The 19,427-nt window shown below is 37.6% G+C and overlaps 1 protein-coding gene across 17 annotated transcripts in view; it reads right to left on the bottom strand.

Annotated features, from left to right (window-relative positions):
• The window catches only part of ptprub (protein tyrosine phosphatase receptor type Ub), a 222,249-nt gene that overhangs the window by 99,324 nt on the left and 103,498 nt on the right, over nucleotides 1-19,427 (bottom strand). For all 17 annotated transcript variants that reach the window (XM_079894983.1, XM_079894994.1, XM_079894995.1 and 14 more), the window contains exon 3: nucleotides 3,741-4,012. In XM_079894983.1, coding sequence (XP_079751109.1) covers nucleotides 3,741-4,012 — 272 coding nt within the window. The remainder of the gene's footprint in view (nucleotides 1-3,740; nucleotides 4,013-19,427) is intronic.

The following is a 19,427-nucleotide window of genomic DNA, read 5'->3' as shown; positions in this document are numbered from 1 at the left end:
CAGAAACTACAGAAAAAGCTAAACAGAGTCAGCAGGAAGTGCAAAGGAAAGGCAGAGATAAAGACAAAAGACAAATGCAAAGCAACTAAGTACACATAAACAGAGAGAATTTAATTACGGGCATCTGCTAAGGGGTTGAATGGAAGATCGCCTAAATGGTCTCAAAATATAACAAATGCAAGAATTGAGCTTTAAATGATCTCTCTTGTTGGCTCAGTTTTAGCAAACTAGCCTTAATGTGCCACCCGCTGGGACTGTGGCACAGCTCTGGTTTTACACTTGATCAGGACAGTCTGCCATCTTCCAGGCCCAAAATGTGATTTAGTGTGCTGACACCCCGTTGAGTGAAAACTACGCTGAGAAAGAGAAAGCTCATCACCTCATCAAATGCAGAAACTATTATGGCAGTCGTTCAGCCACTGGTTCTAAAATACAGAAGCAAGATGTCTATGACACTCTGCATTCAAACTCTTTCACTGTTAATGACAAAAGACAAAACCTCCGTGCTGTTATTAGAGTAATAGTGTTTTACAGTGTATCATTAGCGATACACAAGGAGGTCTATAACACCTGGAGAAAGCTATCTGTTAACATTCCCATTCCCTCTTATTTTAAATCGTCACATAACACATAGCGGAAAGGTCAAATAAACATTTTCAGCTGGCTTTGGTGAGCTGACTGCCTTTGCATACCTCAAGTTGAGTAACGTGCTAGATTAGCATACCAGTAACTGATTAGCCTTCTAGCTACCTGCTACAAGTATAACCAAAAATGCTATTCTAATTATCTTGAAGATGATAATCACAAAAAACGTGATGTTTTTGAATGGGCATTACAAAATCATTGGCTACTGAAAAAAAACAAAAAAACATGCAGAGACATTAGCAACAATCGTAAGCTGTGATGTTGCTTTTAAGAGAAAAAAAAAAAAGTAGTAGTAATGCAACTTAAACTTTTAACCAAATCCAAAATTTAAGCTTTCTTTCTTTATTTGAGTTTGGGTAATTGGGCAAGTCAGTGAACTGTTCAGAGTTTTGTGTTCTCAGGTGATAATTTAAGCCAGTCATTGTAAAGATTTTTGGCAACAAGCCACCTCCCTATTTCAGAAATTTTAAATATCAATACTCTAGCATATTTTTTTGGGGGGAAATCACATTTCCTTAATTCCAGCTTGTTATGTGCACAAAATAGATGGTGAAATCCGAAATCACCCCCTACCCCAAATCACTATTCCCAACGTTAGTCCAATAATACAGTTCACTTGAAGGAGTGAATGAAAACGAGTGAGTGAATACGGACAGCTGTTGAGTGTACATAACTTGTACACTCGTTATTGCAGTGCAATGTGGGATAGAATGAGTGCACTCGATAATGTCCACTATGGATACGGACACCACTACAAATAAGGGTATAGGGGGCGATTTCGGATTTAGCCACTGTTTTGGGTCAATGATTTCAGCTCTCCAAAACTATTTCAGCCAAGACTAAAAATTTTATTTTTCTGTTTGATCTGTTGAATGTTTTTGGTTGCCAAAATTTCAGTGCATCATGTATGTTGCTTACAAAAATGTACTGCGTATTGCGTAATCATACACAGCTTATTTTAAAAGCCGTCAGTGAAGATGCTTTATGAACCGCATCCTACCATACAATACCAAGGGCTAATGGGATCATGCTAGCCAGCAGAATTCCTTGGTTTATGGTGAAAAATAGGTTTTCTTCATGTCTGCACTCAGCAAAGTTCGAAGCGACACCAAATCGACTGTGTAGGCACACACAAACACAACAAATTCCACCTATTGTCATGTCCCTTCCACCTTCACATCTTGTTGACTGGCGGGAGGACTATTATTTACACATGAAGGCCACATCTTTTCACTGGCATGTGAAAGTTAATTAGGTTGGAGAGATTGACAGTTCACGATAAAGCAAACACTACTCAACTTAATTGCTTTCTGACAGCTGCGCAGAGTTTGCAGAAAGGAGAAATTGAATTTATGGATGAAGCCCCCTGCGTCTGCTCAATTGCAGACCGACCATTGACACCAATCGATCGGCTTGGGGGACGTGAATGACCTGTCATTTCATAAGCAGTGATGGTAGATTGTGTCTCGTACGTAATGGTACAGTAAGGAAATTAGGTTACTAGTTGACTAAGACGTGTCAACACTATTGACATGGTCTATATTGTGGGCTTGTCCAAGCCCTACAGCACTAACCTAAATTCATGCAGAGATCAATGCTAATTAAACAGTGCAAAGGGCATGACTAATAAGACAGTAGCTCCATCACTGGTTGTGTAATGCCTCTTTGTGAGGATAATCGACGTCTGTGTATGCTACTGTTGGTCGAGCTCTGATATAATATCTTTGTGTCAAAGCAACTTTAAGGGCACATAGTCAAAAAACAGTTTACAAGGTCTGCCATTGAGATTACAACCACTGTTAGTCATATTGTTCATTTGTGGCATACTCTACAGTTTCAAAGCAAACGTGACAAATTAGCCTAGAATCTGACATTTCTGAAATGTTTTAGAACGTGATAGCTGGTTTCTAGCTGGTTTTAAAATGGACATTAGCTTGTTGACCAGCCAGCATGTTCAAAAAAATAATAATAATAAACATTTTGACCATCGTAAACTGGTATGACTAGCTGGTAGCTGGTTTATTGCTGGTTCAAGATGGTTTGCTAGTTTGCACTAGCTAATGACCAGGTTTAACCAACTAACTAATGACCATCAAAGACTAAGCTAATGAGCAGTTTGTACTAACTAATGAGCATGTTAGACTTAGACCAACTGATGACTAACTCAGGGTACGTTTACACGACAATGATATGCTTAAAACTGAGAAGTTTTTCCTTTGAGTTTTCCGCATATAGACGACACCATTGTCAAAATGATCCCAATCACAAGAAATCGCAAAAATGACTAAAAACCCTATATTCTGCTGCCAGGCCATTAGACGGCAATGAAACACTATAGACTGAAAACATAATATGCACTTGCATGACGTCATCATCGTCTTCAGAGATTCGCGTTTTTGTTGTTTACACGGAGACCGTTTTCAGAAACGTGCATTTTGAATCCCGTTTTCAAAACTTTGCATTTTCAGGCACCCAAAACGCCGTTGTCGTGTAAATGAACGGCCAAAACGCATAAAAAGTTTTACGCTTTATTTGAAAATGCTGTTGTGTAAACAGCCCCTTAGACCAACTAACAACTCACTTGGACCAGCTAATAACCAGTTTAGACTAGCTAATGAGCTGTTTGTACCAATTAATGATCATCTTAGACCTTATTTGGACAACTTGGACCTACTAATGAATCTCTTGGACCAGATAATGACTAGTTTAGATCAGCTCATGACCAGTTTGTACCATCTAATGAGCATCTTAGACCAACTGAAGACCAAATTGTATTTTCTAATGACTCTCCTGGAATAGCTAATGACCAGATTAGACTAGCTAGGACCAGCTTCAGTTTCCAGTAGGATTACCATGTTACTTTGATACTTTGATAGTGGGCATGGTATTTACACAAATTCTCAAAAGTATCTTTGGAGAGTACCATTACCCTCATCTAGTGACCAAAAACATCCTCCATTTTGTAAATAAAGCATTAATCCATAAATATACTGCATGCGACATCAATCAACGTCAGACAGAAAGAATAACTTACAAACGTCCTAGTTTGTGTGACCAACCATAAAAGACAGTCACTAAACCATAATGTTGCTCACCTGGTACTCATTTGGCCAGAAAGTGCTGACAGCCAGTTCCACCTGGTGCCACTGTCGTCCACGTGAGCCAGAGACATTCCATACGGGAATGCCAAGCGGCCCACCGTTGACCCGCACATAAACCCGCAGCGCCCCAGGGCTGTGGCCGTCTCTGCTGTACAGGAAGTAGCTGAACTGCACGCAGTGCGTGTCGTTTTCGCTTAGTGTCTGCAGCAGAAGCTGAGCCCTCTGTCCTGCTGCATGCTGGGAGGAGTTGACCATCATGTAGGAGCCTTGAGGAGGAAGACAACACAGCAAGAAGGAAGAATCAGCCAAAGGTCAGAGCCATCACATATAAACAAACACACTCAAATATCAACTATTAAAAGAAATAGTCCTAAATTTAATATGGTTCCTCACACAAAGCAATCATATCACTTCACAAGGCACGAAGTATAGCCTATAGCGCACGGGTCATATGAACCTGTTTTATGATACATTTATGTTGCGTTTTATCCTTTGTGGAGGTTAACATCCACTGTATACTCTCGTTATATGGGAAATAATGCTTCTTTCATGTTCAAGAAATATGGAAAAAAGTCATATGGGTTTGGACTGACTTGAGGGTGAGTAAATTATGACAGATTTTATTTTTAACTATTTAGTCACTTTGGGTTTCGGTAATAAAATATAGTATAAAACAGAAATCTGAAAGCAAGAACATGAAATATTTTCTCTGAATAAGAAAACATTTCGTATCTTTGTGTGGCTACAAACATTTGTGGAGAGATTTAGTGCATATTAGAGTGTGCCAGCTTAAAGAAACAGGCACATATACACTAAGCTCAGAGAGAATAAAAGAAATTGAGGGGGAAATAAATATCCAGCTTCTCTGTGGAGCATATCTGCTGTATTACAGCCTACTCAGAAACTTCTGTGTAGTTTTCCCATTCCTACTTTTCAAAAGCTCTTGTTTGTCTATTTGTCTCTTTCCGCAGACTATCTCTCCCTTCAGTGAGTTCACAAAGGATGACAATTTTGGCATTACTCTCTCAATACAGAGCACACAGAGAGAGAGAGACAACACACAGCAGACAGCACGGAATACTAAAATGTCTTTCATGCTCTTTTTAGCCTCGAGGCTCTCTGTCTCTGCGGAGTGTGACAAATGCAAAATTTCTCTGGTACAAAGACAGAAATTTGTGAGGTGTTGGTATAGCAACAGGCACAAATACTGTATATATACATACTGTATATGATTCTTCAATTAGGGGAACTTTTCTACCAATAATACCAATATTCCTGTCATTACCATCACACCAGACATTTAAATATTACAGAAATGAGGATAGGTGAGCACACTGACAAGTTTGAAGAATTTTTTTTCAATATATAGAATGACCAAGAATTGTCCGATAATATTTCTCCGACAATATTTCTCCAACATTTTCCCCAAAACATGAAAAATATCATTAACATCATACACAATATATATATATATATATATATATATATATATATATATATAAAAAAAAAAAAAAAATCCACACCATCACATACATGAAAAAAGTCCATTATAAGAACATGTAATGTTTTAACATAAAAGGTTTAAAGAAGTTTAAAGTCTCAAGATTTATTATCGAGTCAAACGTCTAGTCAAATCTAGTCGAGTCAAAAATATAAGATTTATATAGTCAAATGTCCTTAATTGAGCACAATCTCACATGCAAGCACATAAAACAACATGCTTGTTATTATTCAGAGGACAGTGGGACGTTGGGGTTAGGAGCTCCATTTGCAAATTGAGGCTGAGTGAATAATTACATATGAACCATTCATATACATGCACATGAAGAACTTCTTCTAACCATGGTTTTTCTGTTTTTTCAACCGTCACTCCATCCCAAGGTCTTTGTGTTGATTCACATGAAAAATACGAGACCGGACCAGACTGTCCTTGTTGCCTTGGTATCAAATGAGTTTTTATATGGTCTGACAGAGCAAAACCTTGATTAAAAGACAACCTCATTTTCCTAAGCTGAAGGTGAACAGCTATGAATTACAGTACCTAGCAAAGAAAGACACTTTACTTTCAAGTTGAAATGACAGGTAGTAGTCAGTGGGCAAAAGCTGGCACTGTGTTGGGGACACTTTCTTCAATCATGTACTGAATAATAACAACTTTTTAAATATATACTGGCCGCAAAAAGTATTTGAATGTAAGCCTTACATAAAAATGTATGAATGCCATTGTATTAAATAAAACATCAAATCAGACGGCATTTATTTTAAATGGTATAAGCACATATTTCAAGCAGAATTTACCACAACATGTTCAAGTCTGAAAATCATATGTACACAAACTTTTAAAAAAAAACTCGTAAAAAGGATCATAACTAATAACTAATGGCTCTGGGACCAGGCCCTCACCAAAGCACCTAGGACATCCCTTGATTTATGTATGTCTGGGTGTACATGTGTGTGAAAAGCCCTGCTCTCTCAAGGCATTCTGGTTAATTAGATTTCTCAAGGCTTCTTCATATTGCACTCTAGAGACATCTGAAGAGCACATCACAGGGAAGAAACGAAGGATGGAAAAGGAGGGAACACCGCTAAATCTACAGATAAAGAGTGATTTAGCTGTATTAAACATGCACCTCAACCCACAGAGGAGCTGTTGAGAGTCACTGTAAGCAAGGAATTATGACGTTCACGAGGTACTGTTGGTTTTCTCAAGCCCATGAAGGTAAAGCTGTTGACTTTGATGAAATGGCTAATTAAAGCTCTCAATACTGATGTAGCTAAATTGATGCCAAATTAATAAACTAGATGGACAGATATATGGACAAATTGATATATTAAGGATGTACAATAAATCAAATAACAAAAAAATCCATATATAAGTCCAACATCCAGATATAAGTCCAACACTAGAAGCAAATACTATTAGAGCTTTTTTAGCCTGGCTAACGTCAGACCTCTTCTCATTGGTGGTCTGGGAACCACATGTTCATTTTCTCGTATTTGAGGCGTGGTTTACGAATGCCCAGAGCCGTTTATTGGGCGCTACGAATGTCTATCAAATGCGCCTGTACGTAGCTCATAGCCAATCGTTTCAATTATACCAGATGACGTACGTAGAGCGACAGAAATTCGACGAGGAAGAAGACGAAATAAACTTGCATTCTAAACTACTTAGAACACTATCTAAGGCTGCATCGAAAGGTAACTTCGTGTCTGATGCCATGTTGGATCCATAGATATAAACAAACTGCTTCGGTGTGTCGCATAGACGTCGTCATCGTCTTGCTGCTCCCTCCCCGTTCTGTGATTGGTTCCCTTTTTGAGGGGAAAATCTGGTCCATGGAATCCAGGCTGCCTAGCAGCGTGAATAAAACCGCGCTGCACGCAAGGCAGCATGGGGAAACCCAGGCTGGAGCTTTTTATCTAGTAGATATAGTATAGCATCATTTCTTATGAGTGCTGGGCAATGATTAATCGCAATTAATTGCATCCAAAATAAATGTTTTTGTTTACATAATATGTGTGTCTACTGTGTATAATTGTGTATATATAAATATAGACACATGTATGTATACATTTAAGAAAAATGTAAAAACTGTTTAAATATATATTCAGTATATATATGCAAATATTTCTTAAATATATACATGCATGTGTATTTATATATACAAAATAATTATACACAGTGCACACACATATATAATGTAATCAATCGTTGCCTAGCACTTCTTTTTATATGCCACCGTTCTATTGTGAATATAAATATTTTAACAGATGGTATCATGTTCAATAGAGGGGTGAAGGACGTCAGACCCTGGAAGTCTAATTCGCCGCTGGGTCCTTTGAAGTTTTTCCATGGAGTTTATAAAATTTATTAGTCAAATAAAGCCTGTGGTGAACACAACTTGACGATTCTTTGACGTTTTGTTCTACAACGTACATTGCAGTGCACACACTCACACCCCAAACTGCCTTATCTAGTTACTTCTTAAAAATATTTTCAAAAACAAGTCTCTGTGCAACAAGCAGCAGCTTCGCTCCTGAATTAAACTGTGTATTTGAATGAATCATTTAAATAAATGATTCAATGACTCGCTCATAAAGACATTTACTTGCTGCCACCTACTGGCATAAAAATCCCCGCCACCACTAATACAAAGATTGTGAATATAATGTCTGGCTATCATAATCTTCTGAAAACATTTCTGCATCTGATCCAAAACAGAAATGTACATGAATACATTTATAGATAATGTGATATTTGATTGAACAGACAGAACCAGACAGCCAAATAGATGTATTCATATTGCTTTATTATAGTGCAACCAGCACATTCAAAAAAGCTTCCACTAAAACAGTGGAAAACACATGGCGACATTTGAGAGCACACTCCAGAACTCTCTCAAGGAGGCGCTGATTGAATTCACAGCGGAGAGTCTGTGCTTCGTCATATCATATTGAATCTGAAACCAAACAACAGAGCTGACCATATATCTCAGCCAGAGGCCCCAGAACCCATCTGAGTGTGCTGGCACCCTGTCCCTCTCTTTCTCACAGGTGGGAGTGGGGCAAAGCACAATATATTGGTGCTGACATTTTGCTTCTCGCCATCTTCTCCTGCTTTCAGATCAGAATCCAATCTCTCAGAGCCAGCCTGAAACCTCAGAAAGCCAGGGCACCTGCCACAATTTCTCCCAGAGGACTAAAATGTTGATTATTCAATATTTAATTTCCCTTAAACCGTGAGCATTAAAGGATTTTTGTCGGGATAATTACGAGCTTTATCGACAGCATCTGTGGCACAGAAAATTATTTTGGCTTGTCCCTCAGTTTGTAAAAACAGCACCAAAAAAAATATGTAAGGGACTTACAAGTGTACCAGAGGCATAAAGAAGAAATGTGAAGCTAGAATTTTGGAAATGGTGTGATAAGTGTATGTTTATGTATATTCCAGTGCTATACAATTGTACACTGTATATATCACTCACAGACAACAGACAAATAAAAATCACAATTTACATTGTAATTTTGTTGTTTCCCAAAAAATTCTGTCAGACTTTTAAATGGCTGTAAAGGCAAAAAGATGCTTTTTGTTTCCAGAATTGTGTCCTTACAGCCTCTATCAGCAGCCTCTAACCTCCTGTATAGTTTCATTACAGATCCATAACTGCGTGTAACACGGTGATTCATTAGTTCAGTGAAAATGCATATAATTTTAAACCTGTACATTTTTCTCTGAAGAAACTTTCTGATAACATCAGGTCTTACAAATACCTTATGATTAGGTTTTTGTCCTCACTTTGAGTCCATTACTGTTGTTGAGTTAATTCGTCCAAAATCTCGATCCTGTTAACTGTCAATATCAGGTGCTAAAATAAAGGTGACGACCGAGGCTGAACACACAAGAAAAGCTCATTCGAGCTGAGATAATTTGATTTATAAAATGATTACTGTTAGAAATGTTCAGTGTGTCAGTAATTAAGTAAACTGATTCTGTCTTATTGCTCGAAAAGAAAATGTTTCTGGTGATTGTTCAAAGGTTAATTGGGTTTACAAAGCTACTCTCAAGAGCAGTCAATAAAATACTCTTGTAAAGACGATTCCACGGTTCACAGTAATTTATGGCATTCATAAAACATTTCCACTGTGTTTCAACTAAGTCTAGGGAAACGTAAGCAGTAATGGATCAAGCTCCTCGTTGTATTAGAGATAGACATCATATATCATTCCATGCATTAGAGATCATACATATTCAATGATATCCTTGAAAATGACCCAAAGTTTTATTACCTAGCATGACTCCAGGTTAGCAATTATTCTGTGTAAAACCGAGTCACCCTAATCACTGTCAGTCAGCGTCAAGTCTAAGAGAGCATTGTCTTCTTTCTCCATTATGAACGATGTGAACTTCTAACCTTCAATGTCTATTTTTCTCCTTCAACCTTTTTCTTTTTTTGCAAAATGGATTGTGTGAATTCCATCAGCACTGGAATGATGAAAGATACAATGTCAGACATAACAAACAATACACACGGCAAAGGAAAAATTGATAAAACGAACCAAGACTGAAAAAGCACTAAGGTTTGTGTACTTTTAGGGCATTTTTTGATGTGAACTCGTCAGGAAGAGCAAAGAGCCTCCAGCTGAACGGTTCAATAAGGTCAGACGTCCCTCTTGCCATTTTGATATTTACACCGAAAGCGTCACAGGTTAACCTTTGACTACTCACCTCATCGTGAAGCCACCGTTACACACCGGCACAGACATACTGTTCACATAAACTAGAAATATCAAACATAAGGTGACCTTTGGTGAATTATGCCTCCAAGGCTGGTGAAATCTGATAAAGTCCCATCCATTCGCTGCTAACCCTTCCCAAGGGCACAGGAACATACATAACAAGATTTGAAGTGATTGAGCCCATCGTCATTCAAACGGTGCAGCGCAGGAAAACAGCCACTCGCCAGCTAACCGAGATACTATCTCGGAGAAAACAGGAGAGAGAGCGAGTCAAGAAAGGACCAAGGACAGCGTTGAGGTGGACGAGAGAAAGGCTGAAAGATGCAATCACAAAAAAGTTAGAGAACTCAAAAGTTGAGGCCTGAAACAGTCAGAGGAATGAGAGACAAAAACAGGAAGGGAGGGCAGATAAAGGCGGAATGGAAAACAAGAAGATTATCAGAAACAGAAAAGAAGAGATATAAAGTCAGAGAAGCAGGGACAGACCTGGGGTAATGGCACTTGCCACTTTGAAAAAGAGGTTCTTAATCTTTAAAAAATTGTGTTACCCCCAGGAAGTAACTAAATATTATATGAGATGTTTTATTGTTCATTCATTTTATATCAGGTTTGAAATTTTTGCAACCCAGTTAATTTGCAACTTAAAACTTAGAAATGAAATAGAGTAAGGGCTAGCTAGTTTAACCAAATGTTGACCAAAAATGTTTCCTTGTAGTTACAAAAAAAAAAAATGGTTTGATCATTTTTCTAGCAGTAACTTGGGTAACAGGGTTAAATGGTTGAGTTTGATGAATGCACTCAACACAATACTTTGTCCAAACATGAAAACGTAGAAAACAAAAATCACTTTAAATTTCTGTATGGAGAGATACACATATTTAATGTGCTTTAAACTAGCTGCTTTTCAGGCTAGGCTAATTTTGTGTTAGATATTAGTTTGTCTATTACTAATAGGCATCACAACAACAACAAAAAAAGCATGGGGTTTGTACATTTAATGACTTTTACAAAGTCATGGAACACCAAAGTGCACCATATTCACAGAAATCAGAACTGTCCTTTTTTTGTTTTCCTGTTTCTCAGAACCTTTAAGAGCATCTTTTTTTCCTCCATTTGACCCCATCAGCTGGGCTTTGTTCGCCTCTGACATCCAAATGCTTCAAAGGCGTGTTTGAGAATAAAAAGAGAGGTTAAGAGGTGCAGTGCTGAATATAGTTGAATCAATTCAATAGGTCCTCTTCCCACTTCAATTTCAGAAGTAGTCGTGCTCACATCTCACTTCCTTAAAGTCTTTAAGGCTCCTCCTGTTCTTATAGCCTCGGTGCTCATTTCTTCCCATGTCTTTCAGCCTTTCTCAAAAGGTCAGCTGAAATTTAAGGCATTCTGCCTTGGCTTTCTTTCTTTGCATACATGCGGGGATGCTTTTTGAAGGAGGACCGCAAAAGAAGATCAGGTTATGCGGTCTGTCATCATGCCTCTTACCTCAACTTATGACAGAACAATATAAAGTGTACAAACAGGTAAACCAACTAATCAAGGTATATTCTCTGACTCCAAAAGAGACAAAGGTTTTCTTTTAAATTTCATTTCCCATTTCTACTGTATTTCTGAATAAATTCAGAAAAAGATTCAACTTGCAATTATGCAAAAGGACTGAAATCCTTCATCATTCATATTCTGCTTCTGAAGAAAATCATGATGGTAACGTAAATGTCATTTCCATGCGGCTGACATTCGCTGATGTCTTTCCCCCTAAAGACACAATTACTATGCGAGAGTGTGTGCTGGAATTAACACACACAAATGAATATTTCATCTCAAATGAATATTTTAAACCCTGTTGTGTAATCACATTCCTTCATCACTTCAAACATGTTTTTGAAATGACAAACAGTGCATTAAAAAATACAACACATTAAAAAACAAGTAGTGGTGAATATTACTCACAATTACGGTCTCTAACATATTTTTAATATTTGTTAGAGCACTTGAAAACTATGAAACACTATGAAAGCATAAAGCATTCAACACTTACAACAGTCCATTATTTTTAGTAGGGGAGTAACAATACATCGATATGGATCGATATATCGGACAAATGACTAGCGATACGATGTATTGACACACATAAGGTACCTTCATTTTTACACTCTTCCACATCTTCACACAATGTCCGTCTATGCATTACCGCCAATGTAACTGTTTATACACAGAATTCCAAATTGACATCATGAGCATAAAAATGTATTAATTTTGATTATAACGCAAGTAACCCCACTAATATGTTCCATCATAAATTTCATTAAATTACGCCTTTTTGTCATCAAATTAAACGTCTCATTAGTTGAGTGGGGAAACATTTAATTAGCATTCATTAATCGGCCAAGTTTTCGTATTGAAATGCAATTACCGCAGGTCCTCTTAATGTAGTGGTACACTGAGCATGAAAATATGAGAAAGCCAATTCTTGGAATTACCCCAATAGCCCAAATATGAAATTCATTCATCACTACCAATACAATTCCAACCGATACATGTCATGCACAATTTGTAACAAACTCCGTCTTCACAACAAATCTCAATTCCCTGCTCTCATGGACTTGTAAAAACATGTAAAAATAAATCTTTGACCTTTTATTAATATAATCAAATGGTATCTATTTCAAAAGCAACGTAAGTATTTTGCGTTACTACTGCTTCAAATGTGCAATGGCAGAAAAACACACAGCATGTGTAGTAATACAGAAATACCTAAAAGCTGCTGTTAACAGTGTGAAACCTTCTCAGTTGAAAAAAAATCTATTTTCTCTCTCTCCCATGAAATTCAGCACAGCGCCCCATGACAGGTTTTCTACTCCTGGGTGTGACACAATACCTAAAGTGTGACCTAATCTCTATTCAGACTTTCCCATCACACTGTCTCTCTCTTGAATTTTAGATCACTTGTTGTCTTCAGACCTGTCCTGTGCTCCAATATGTTAATAAATACATGTCTAGTCACCTTGGCTTGTTTCTGTCAGCTTTCTTATCTTGTCTCATTGCTCCTTATGTATTCACTGGCTTTTGAATGAAGGTTTGAGTGTCATTTAATTCCACTAATCACAATTTAAAACATCACAATTTACATCATGCCTGTGAAAATTATTATGGGATTCCTCTGCCAACCCAGTTATATACTGTATACTAGGGCTGGGACGATACACCTATCTCCCGATTCAATACTATCACGATACTTGGGTGCCGATACGATATGTTGTGCGTTTTTTTTTAAAGAATTGCGATTCTACAAGTATTACGATTCGATATTGCAAAAGATTTTAACACTAGACAATCGGGAAAAGTTCAATCATACGCTTATACAGACTGTACATGATGTATAAGATGAGTCATATTTACAAAAACAAATCATCACATCTTTCTGAATTTTATTTGAGAAGCATAAAACAATACTACATTCTCTTGAGTAAATGATTCAATAACAAATACATTTTTTAAGTCACTTGTCGCCACTTAGTGGCGAAGCAATGTAATCGATAAATGCGTTATTTTAAGCACCAAGTTTCTATCAAAAGCTGATTTTGATCGCTGTCGTAGACATCAGTGTTCATATTTGCACTTCTATAATCATTTTAACTATTGCATCACAGAACTAATGATGAGGTTGAAAAGACGGCAGTGCCAACACAGCTTTGAATGCTGCGGTATGATTTTGTCAAAGTTTAATAGACCGACATATTGAAAGATCGCGTGGCTGTTTGTATCGAGATCACAGTCTTTTAAAGATGAATCGTGCATCCTACTGTCATATCTCTCTCTCTGCATATGAGTAGCGGGAGGGCTTTTCAGTGCTTTCAGTCTCACGTCTTTTCCACGCGTCCACTTGGGATATTATGTCACTCAACACTCATAGACAAAGACACATTTCATCTAGTCTAGCTATCACCAGACCAAGCTCAATCTTTTAAGACTGAACATTAGTCTGGGGAGTCTGCTCTGTATTTTCTACTGCACAAGAGGCGTGATCAACAGGCATAGTTCCTTGGATAGTCCTTCAACCAATCAGACCAATGATCCGGTTTCCTGGAAACCGCTGCAAAGTACGATTCTGGAATAATAAAAAAAAATAAAAAAAATAAAAAACGATTTTAGAATCATAAAATTTAAAAATAAAATAAAATAATAGCGATTGCTAGGTGAATCGATTTTTTTCTCCCAGCCCTACTGTATACAGTAACTAGTTTAATGGGTGGGTAGAGCTGGGTAGGATGCATGCTGCCAACATTAAGACACAACTAATGAGATTAATGAAATGTGTTTAATGCTATTAAACGTCTTTAACGACAGGTTAAAAATAAAGTATTTAACTAATCAGCATTACAGATGTTATATTATGTTGTGTTGGACGTTTGAATGATCAAAATGATCAAAATGATCAAAACTTAGGCATTGTATTGAATTATTCTTAATTGCCCCTTTCCTTCCTTCAACAGGACAATATCCTTATATATAAGGATCTTGTTCTTGAGGAAAAATAATACATAATATTTAATAATATAATAATAATAATAATAATAATAATACATTCACTATTTGATGCGTACATAAATATAAAATATTTCATAAAATATATATTTATTTAAAAAAGCAGTATTAATACTTGCATAAACACCAAAGTAAAAACTGACCAAAAATACATGGTTTAAATAGACATGAAATCAAATAGAAACAGAATCAAATCAAATCTTATCTTATGCACTTATCTAAATGTGTAAACGATACTGTAAATGATAGAAAAATAATAAATTGATGTTTGTCCTGTTATATAACCAGGCAAACATCTTGAAGCAAGTTTGAAAAGTGTTTGGCAGTGTTTTCCTTTATTAAACTGTTAGCAGAAGCATATTAAAAATGTATTTCCTGCTTGAGAACAAGCAATGACAGAATGAAGACTTGACTTGAAAAGTACATTGCCTCAAACGGAGTCAACTGAAAATCGTATTCCCAATTCAGCCCCTCAGTTCCTCTCGAGACAAACAAAACCTCCTTAACCAAACAACACGCTGCTTCACAGGTGGATCCACTGGCAGAGCTCCAGCTCTTTAAATCGTCAATGAGAGGGGTGGGCCGCAATTACCCCGGGCTCTCAGGGGACGAGACAATGCATAGAAAGCTCCAGGTGAGCAGGAGACTGGGAGAGAAACTTCTCTGAAAGGCTATAGGAGTGATGGAAGACCAAACAAAACCACATCCATGATAAGGAGTGATAAACAGCCGAAGCGTGGCTGGACCGAGTGTAACCAGTGCCCTCTGGAGCTGGTTGGGAGATAAGCCCGTATCAGGAGCCGCTGACTCTTTGGTAGCTGTCGCCAAAGGCGTTGGGGAAAAACATGCTTCGCCGAAACTGTCTATACGCAGTGACCTTTCGAAACGTCCTCTGGTCAGCTTGCGATCGAGGGGAGGGGGACGGATGCGAGGCTGTTGTGTACCACGCACGATCCACGCCCTGTCTGAGGGACATAAGTGTTTTTTGTATGTCTCCAGACCCTGAATTCAATTACAAAAGACCACATTTATCAGATTTCATTTATCAGATTTAGCAGAAAGCTAAAGGGAAAATCCTTCAGACAGAGCAACACAACCTGTATTTTTTTCAATGTTAATGTTAGAGAAATTTTACTACAGTTCCATATAAAAAAGTTAATATTGAGTAACTTATATTTTTAAATATCTTATGTTTTGGCTTAACCATTGAAAAATAAATAAATAAATCTTTGTTCTTGAACGAATTAGATGAGTGAATGATTCAAATGACTCACTTGTTTTTTAAACGAATAGGTTGAGTTAATGATTCAAGTGATTCACTCATTAAAGGAGAACTCCGGTCAATTTTTTTGTACATTTGGAGTGCTGTCAATACAGAGAACAACGACAAAAATCGGTGTTGCCTACACCGAGTTATTCTATTTTTAAAATTTGCACCCTGTTGACTTCAATGGGGCAAGTACTAAACCTGCTTTTAGCCTCTTAACATCCTTGATGTGTCATTACAAGTGCACAGAAAATGTGAGTGATTCCTTCAGAGTGAACACGGGTGAATCTGACTGCAGTAGATGTGAAAGAAATGTATAAAAATGATGTAATTTAAGCCAGCGCAAATACCTGTGTTTACATCCTGTTTTCGGGTGAAGTCCAAAGTAGTCGATTGCAGAGTTCACGCGCATAGGTTTAGTACCCATCATGTAATGACACATCAAGGATGTTAAGAGGCTAAAAGCAGGTTTAGTACTTGCCCCATTGAAGTCAACAGGGTGCAAATTTTAAAAAGAGGATAACGGTGTAGGCAACACCGATTTTTGTCGTTGTTCTCTGTATTGACAGCACTCCAAATGTACAAAAAAATGAGCTCAATGTTAAAATTGACCGGAGTTCTCCTTTAAGACAGTCACTTGATTTAACTCTGAATAAATCAGTGTTTTTGAATGAATCAATCACACGAATGGGCTCATAAGTAGTAGGTCATCTGGGTACTTTTTCCCTACTCTTTTGTGAGTACTGAATTTGGACATACTTCTTTTGTCACATACAGTTTTTCGCCTACTACAAGTATGCGATATTGGATGCAGCCGCAGTCACTTGTTTCATTCTTGAATTAATTAGTGTTTTCTGTTTAACCGAGCAATGGAAGATGAGATGCAGTTCGGTGAGCATGTTTGCAAACAGTCATGTTTTTGCAATTCTACTTAGTGCAGAAATGAAAAGCATCACCTTTAAATAACAGCTCAAATGGTCTTGTTTTGCTGCTGTGGCGCTGTAATAGGCAAGGGAGAGAAATGAGGAGCAATGCAACTTTGTTTAGGTTTGCAAACTCCCAAACTTCCCTTTCCCTATTTGAGGCATCTGTTTATTTGGACCCACGAGGAAAACAGCACTGCGGGGAGTTTGTCAGAACTAAGCGTCACTGGATGGGACCTGTTTTTTTTTTTGCTGACCCTCTCTGACAGTGGTATCCCAAGTGCACCTTTCCCAGAGCCCTTGGGGAACCGGAAGCAAAAGTATGGTCGAAATCTGGGCTGACATCAACAGCGCCGCTGACACTTCAGGTGCTAAATATAAGCTCCAGGTCCTGAAGTCAGGGGACATGTTCCACTGCGCCAAGCACCGCCAAACTAAGCCCCGGTTCCGTTCCAGTGCCCATCCATTTTTTGCCCTTTTAGGCCTGTGAATGCACACTAGGCATTATTTATTGAAGAAAAAAACACACAAATTTACAAGTTATCTGCAGTCTTGAGGGACTCTGTGGAGGCTCAGCAATGCAGTATTTTAATTATGTAGCTTGAGGCAACTATTGACGGAATTAAAATCGATAGTGATAAATCAGCATAATAAGGCATTCAACAAGAAGCAGCCTTTAACACAGCTGGCTGCTGTTTCTTCACTCGCCTATGCCTTTGAGAGAGAAAATAAAACGACAAAGGGTGGAGGCATACATCATTTAAAAGTAGTTTTAGTGTGCTTGCTGTTTCGGTATCCCTAGTTTTCAGTCAGCAATTAAAACCAGACTTCTTCAACCGTAGAGCTGTCATTCACCCAAAATAATAATCCTTAGACTCAGAAAAGCATTCCTGCGTAAAGTAGGTGGCATTTTAGGGGTTTAAAAATGTCCTGCAGAAACTGAACCGTCGAACACTGATTTATTTTCTATTTTTGGCACATTTGATAATAGCGAACCAAAGCACGCGTGATGTGAAGATGGCCTCTCTGTTTCTGGCACTGACGTGGTTTGAGCATGCGGGCTTGGTATACGTAACGCCACCGGAGGGGCTTTTATACCCTGATGGATGGATGCCAGGAGCTGTCGCGAAGATGACATAAATCTCGCGCAGATAGCGGCGGGCCGCAGATAGTGGGGTGCGGAGGTGAGCGGGAGAGACGAGCCGGCGCAGGAGGAGGCGCTCTTCGTGTGCTGAAGAGTTTAACGTGTCTGTGATTAACTGTCAATCCCTCGGCTCAGCCAGCAGTGCTCCGTCTCAATTAGACACACTCATCATTCTGACAGGCTGCGCACTCTCAGCCTTGAGCCCGGGCTGGAGACCAGACAAACAGGCTCAGACGACGACTCGTGAAATATAGGATGCGGAACAAAAGCAACTGTTGTGTTGTCTGCTTGACCTCACTAAATCCATTGAAGTCTTTAATAAACAATTAATCACTCCTGTATGTTAATGAGTTATATGTGTGAGCAGAAATGTGCTTAACGTGGCATAAAAAAACGATGAAATTTATACAAATACCAGTGCATGTTATTCCAAATAAAAGATGATGTTATCTTGATGTATATTTCATACCCCATTGGCATAGTTTTTTTTTTTGTTTTAAGCATAAACCTCAAAATTATTCAGATTTATGTATAAAACAAGCAAAAATCTGCCAATGGGATAATAAAAATAAACTTAACTCTAGATGTATTTTCTGGAAACACAAAGTTCTTTGCTTCGAAAGTAAATTGATCTTGTTAGCAGTTTTTGTTTTTTTTAATGGGAAAACAATAAAGACATATACAAACATCAGCATAAAATCCTGATTAATAAATTAAAAAAGAATAATTAATAAATAAAATAAATATCAAATACTGTGTGTATATCCTATATAAACAGCCAACAAGATCAATTTACTTTAGATAAAAAAATTGTGTGAAGATGTAAGACTTGTTTTCAGAGAATACAATACATCTTGAGTTAAGTTTATTTTTTATATCCCATTGGCAAACATACATTTGCTTGTTGAATACATAAATATGAATACATTTACTGGGGTTTATGCTTAAAATGAGGGGGGAAAAACAATGCCAATGGAGTAAGAAATTACTCAAGATAAATTCTCTGAAAACAAGTCTTACATCTTAACACTTTAGCTTTTCAGGTGCATTTATGTTGTTTCGAGAATGTTGAAACAAGACAAAAATACTGATTTAGAATTATATTTTATTTTTTGCAGTGAAACTTGCTCCTCCCCTGATGTTTTGCAAAAGGTGTTTCAACTGATGTTTCTGTGCGCTGTAAGAACAGTGAATTATTTGTGGGTCTTTCTGAGCTACATGTCTAGCGATCTACACTTGCCAAGAGATCAAACTAAAAATAAACCTTACTCTGCAGCTAAAAGGAATAGTTAACGAAAAAAATATATATATTCTGTCATCATTTACTCAGCCTCATGTCATTCCAAAACCCATATGACTAACTTTTTCCTGTAGAAAATATTATCTGGCTAGAGAAGACTATTTGATTTTCACAGAATAAAGAAAGTCATTCAGGTTTGGAACAACATGAGCATGAGTAAATTATGGCATTATTTTATTTTTTGGATGAACTGTCACTTTAATACTCACATGTCCAGGCTGACCCATCCCATCCCTTAAAATCACTAAGAAAAGTAATTAAATGAAAC

This window comes from Squalius cephalus, assembly GCF_949319135.1.
Source record: "Squalius cephalus genome assembly, chromosome: 15".
In the NCBI taxonomy this organism is placed as follows: domain Eukaryota; kingdom Metazoa; phylum Chordata; class Actinopteri; order Cypriniformes; family Leuciscidae; genus Squalius; species Squalius cephalus.
The sequence above is the reverse complement of the archived record's forward strand: the minus strand, read 5'-3'. Positions and strand labels throughout refer to the sequence as shown.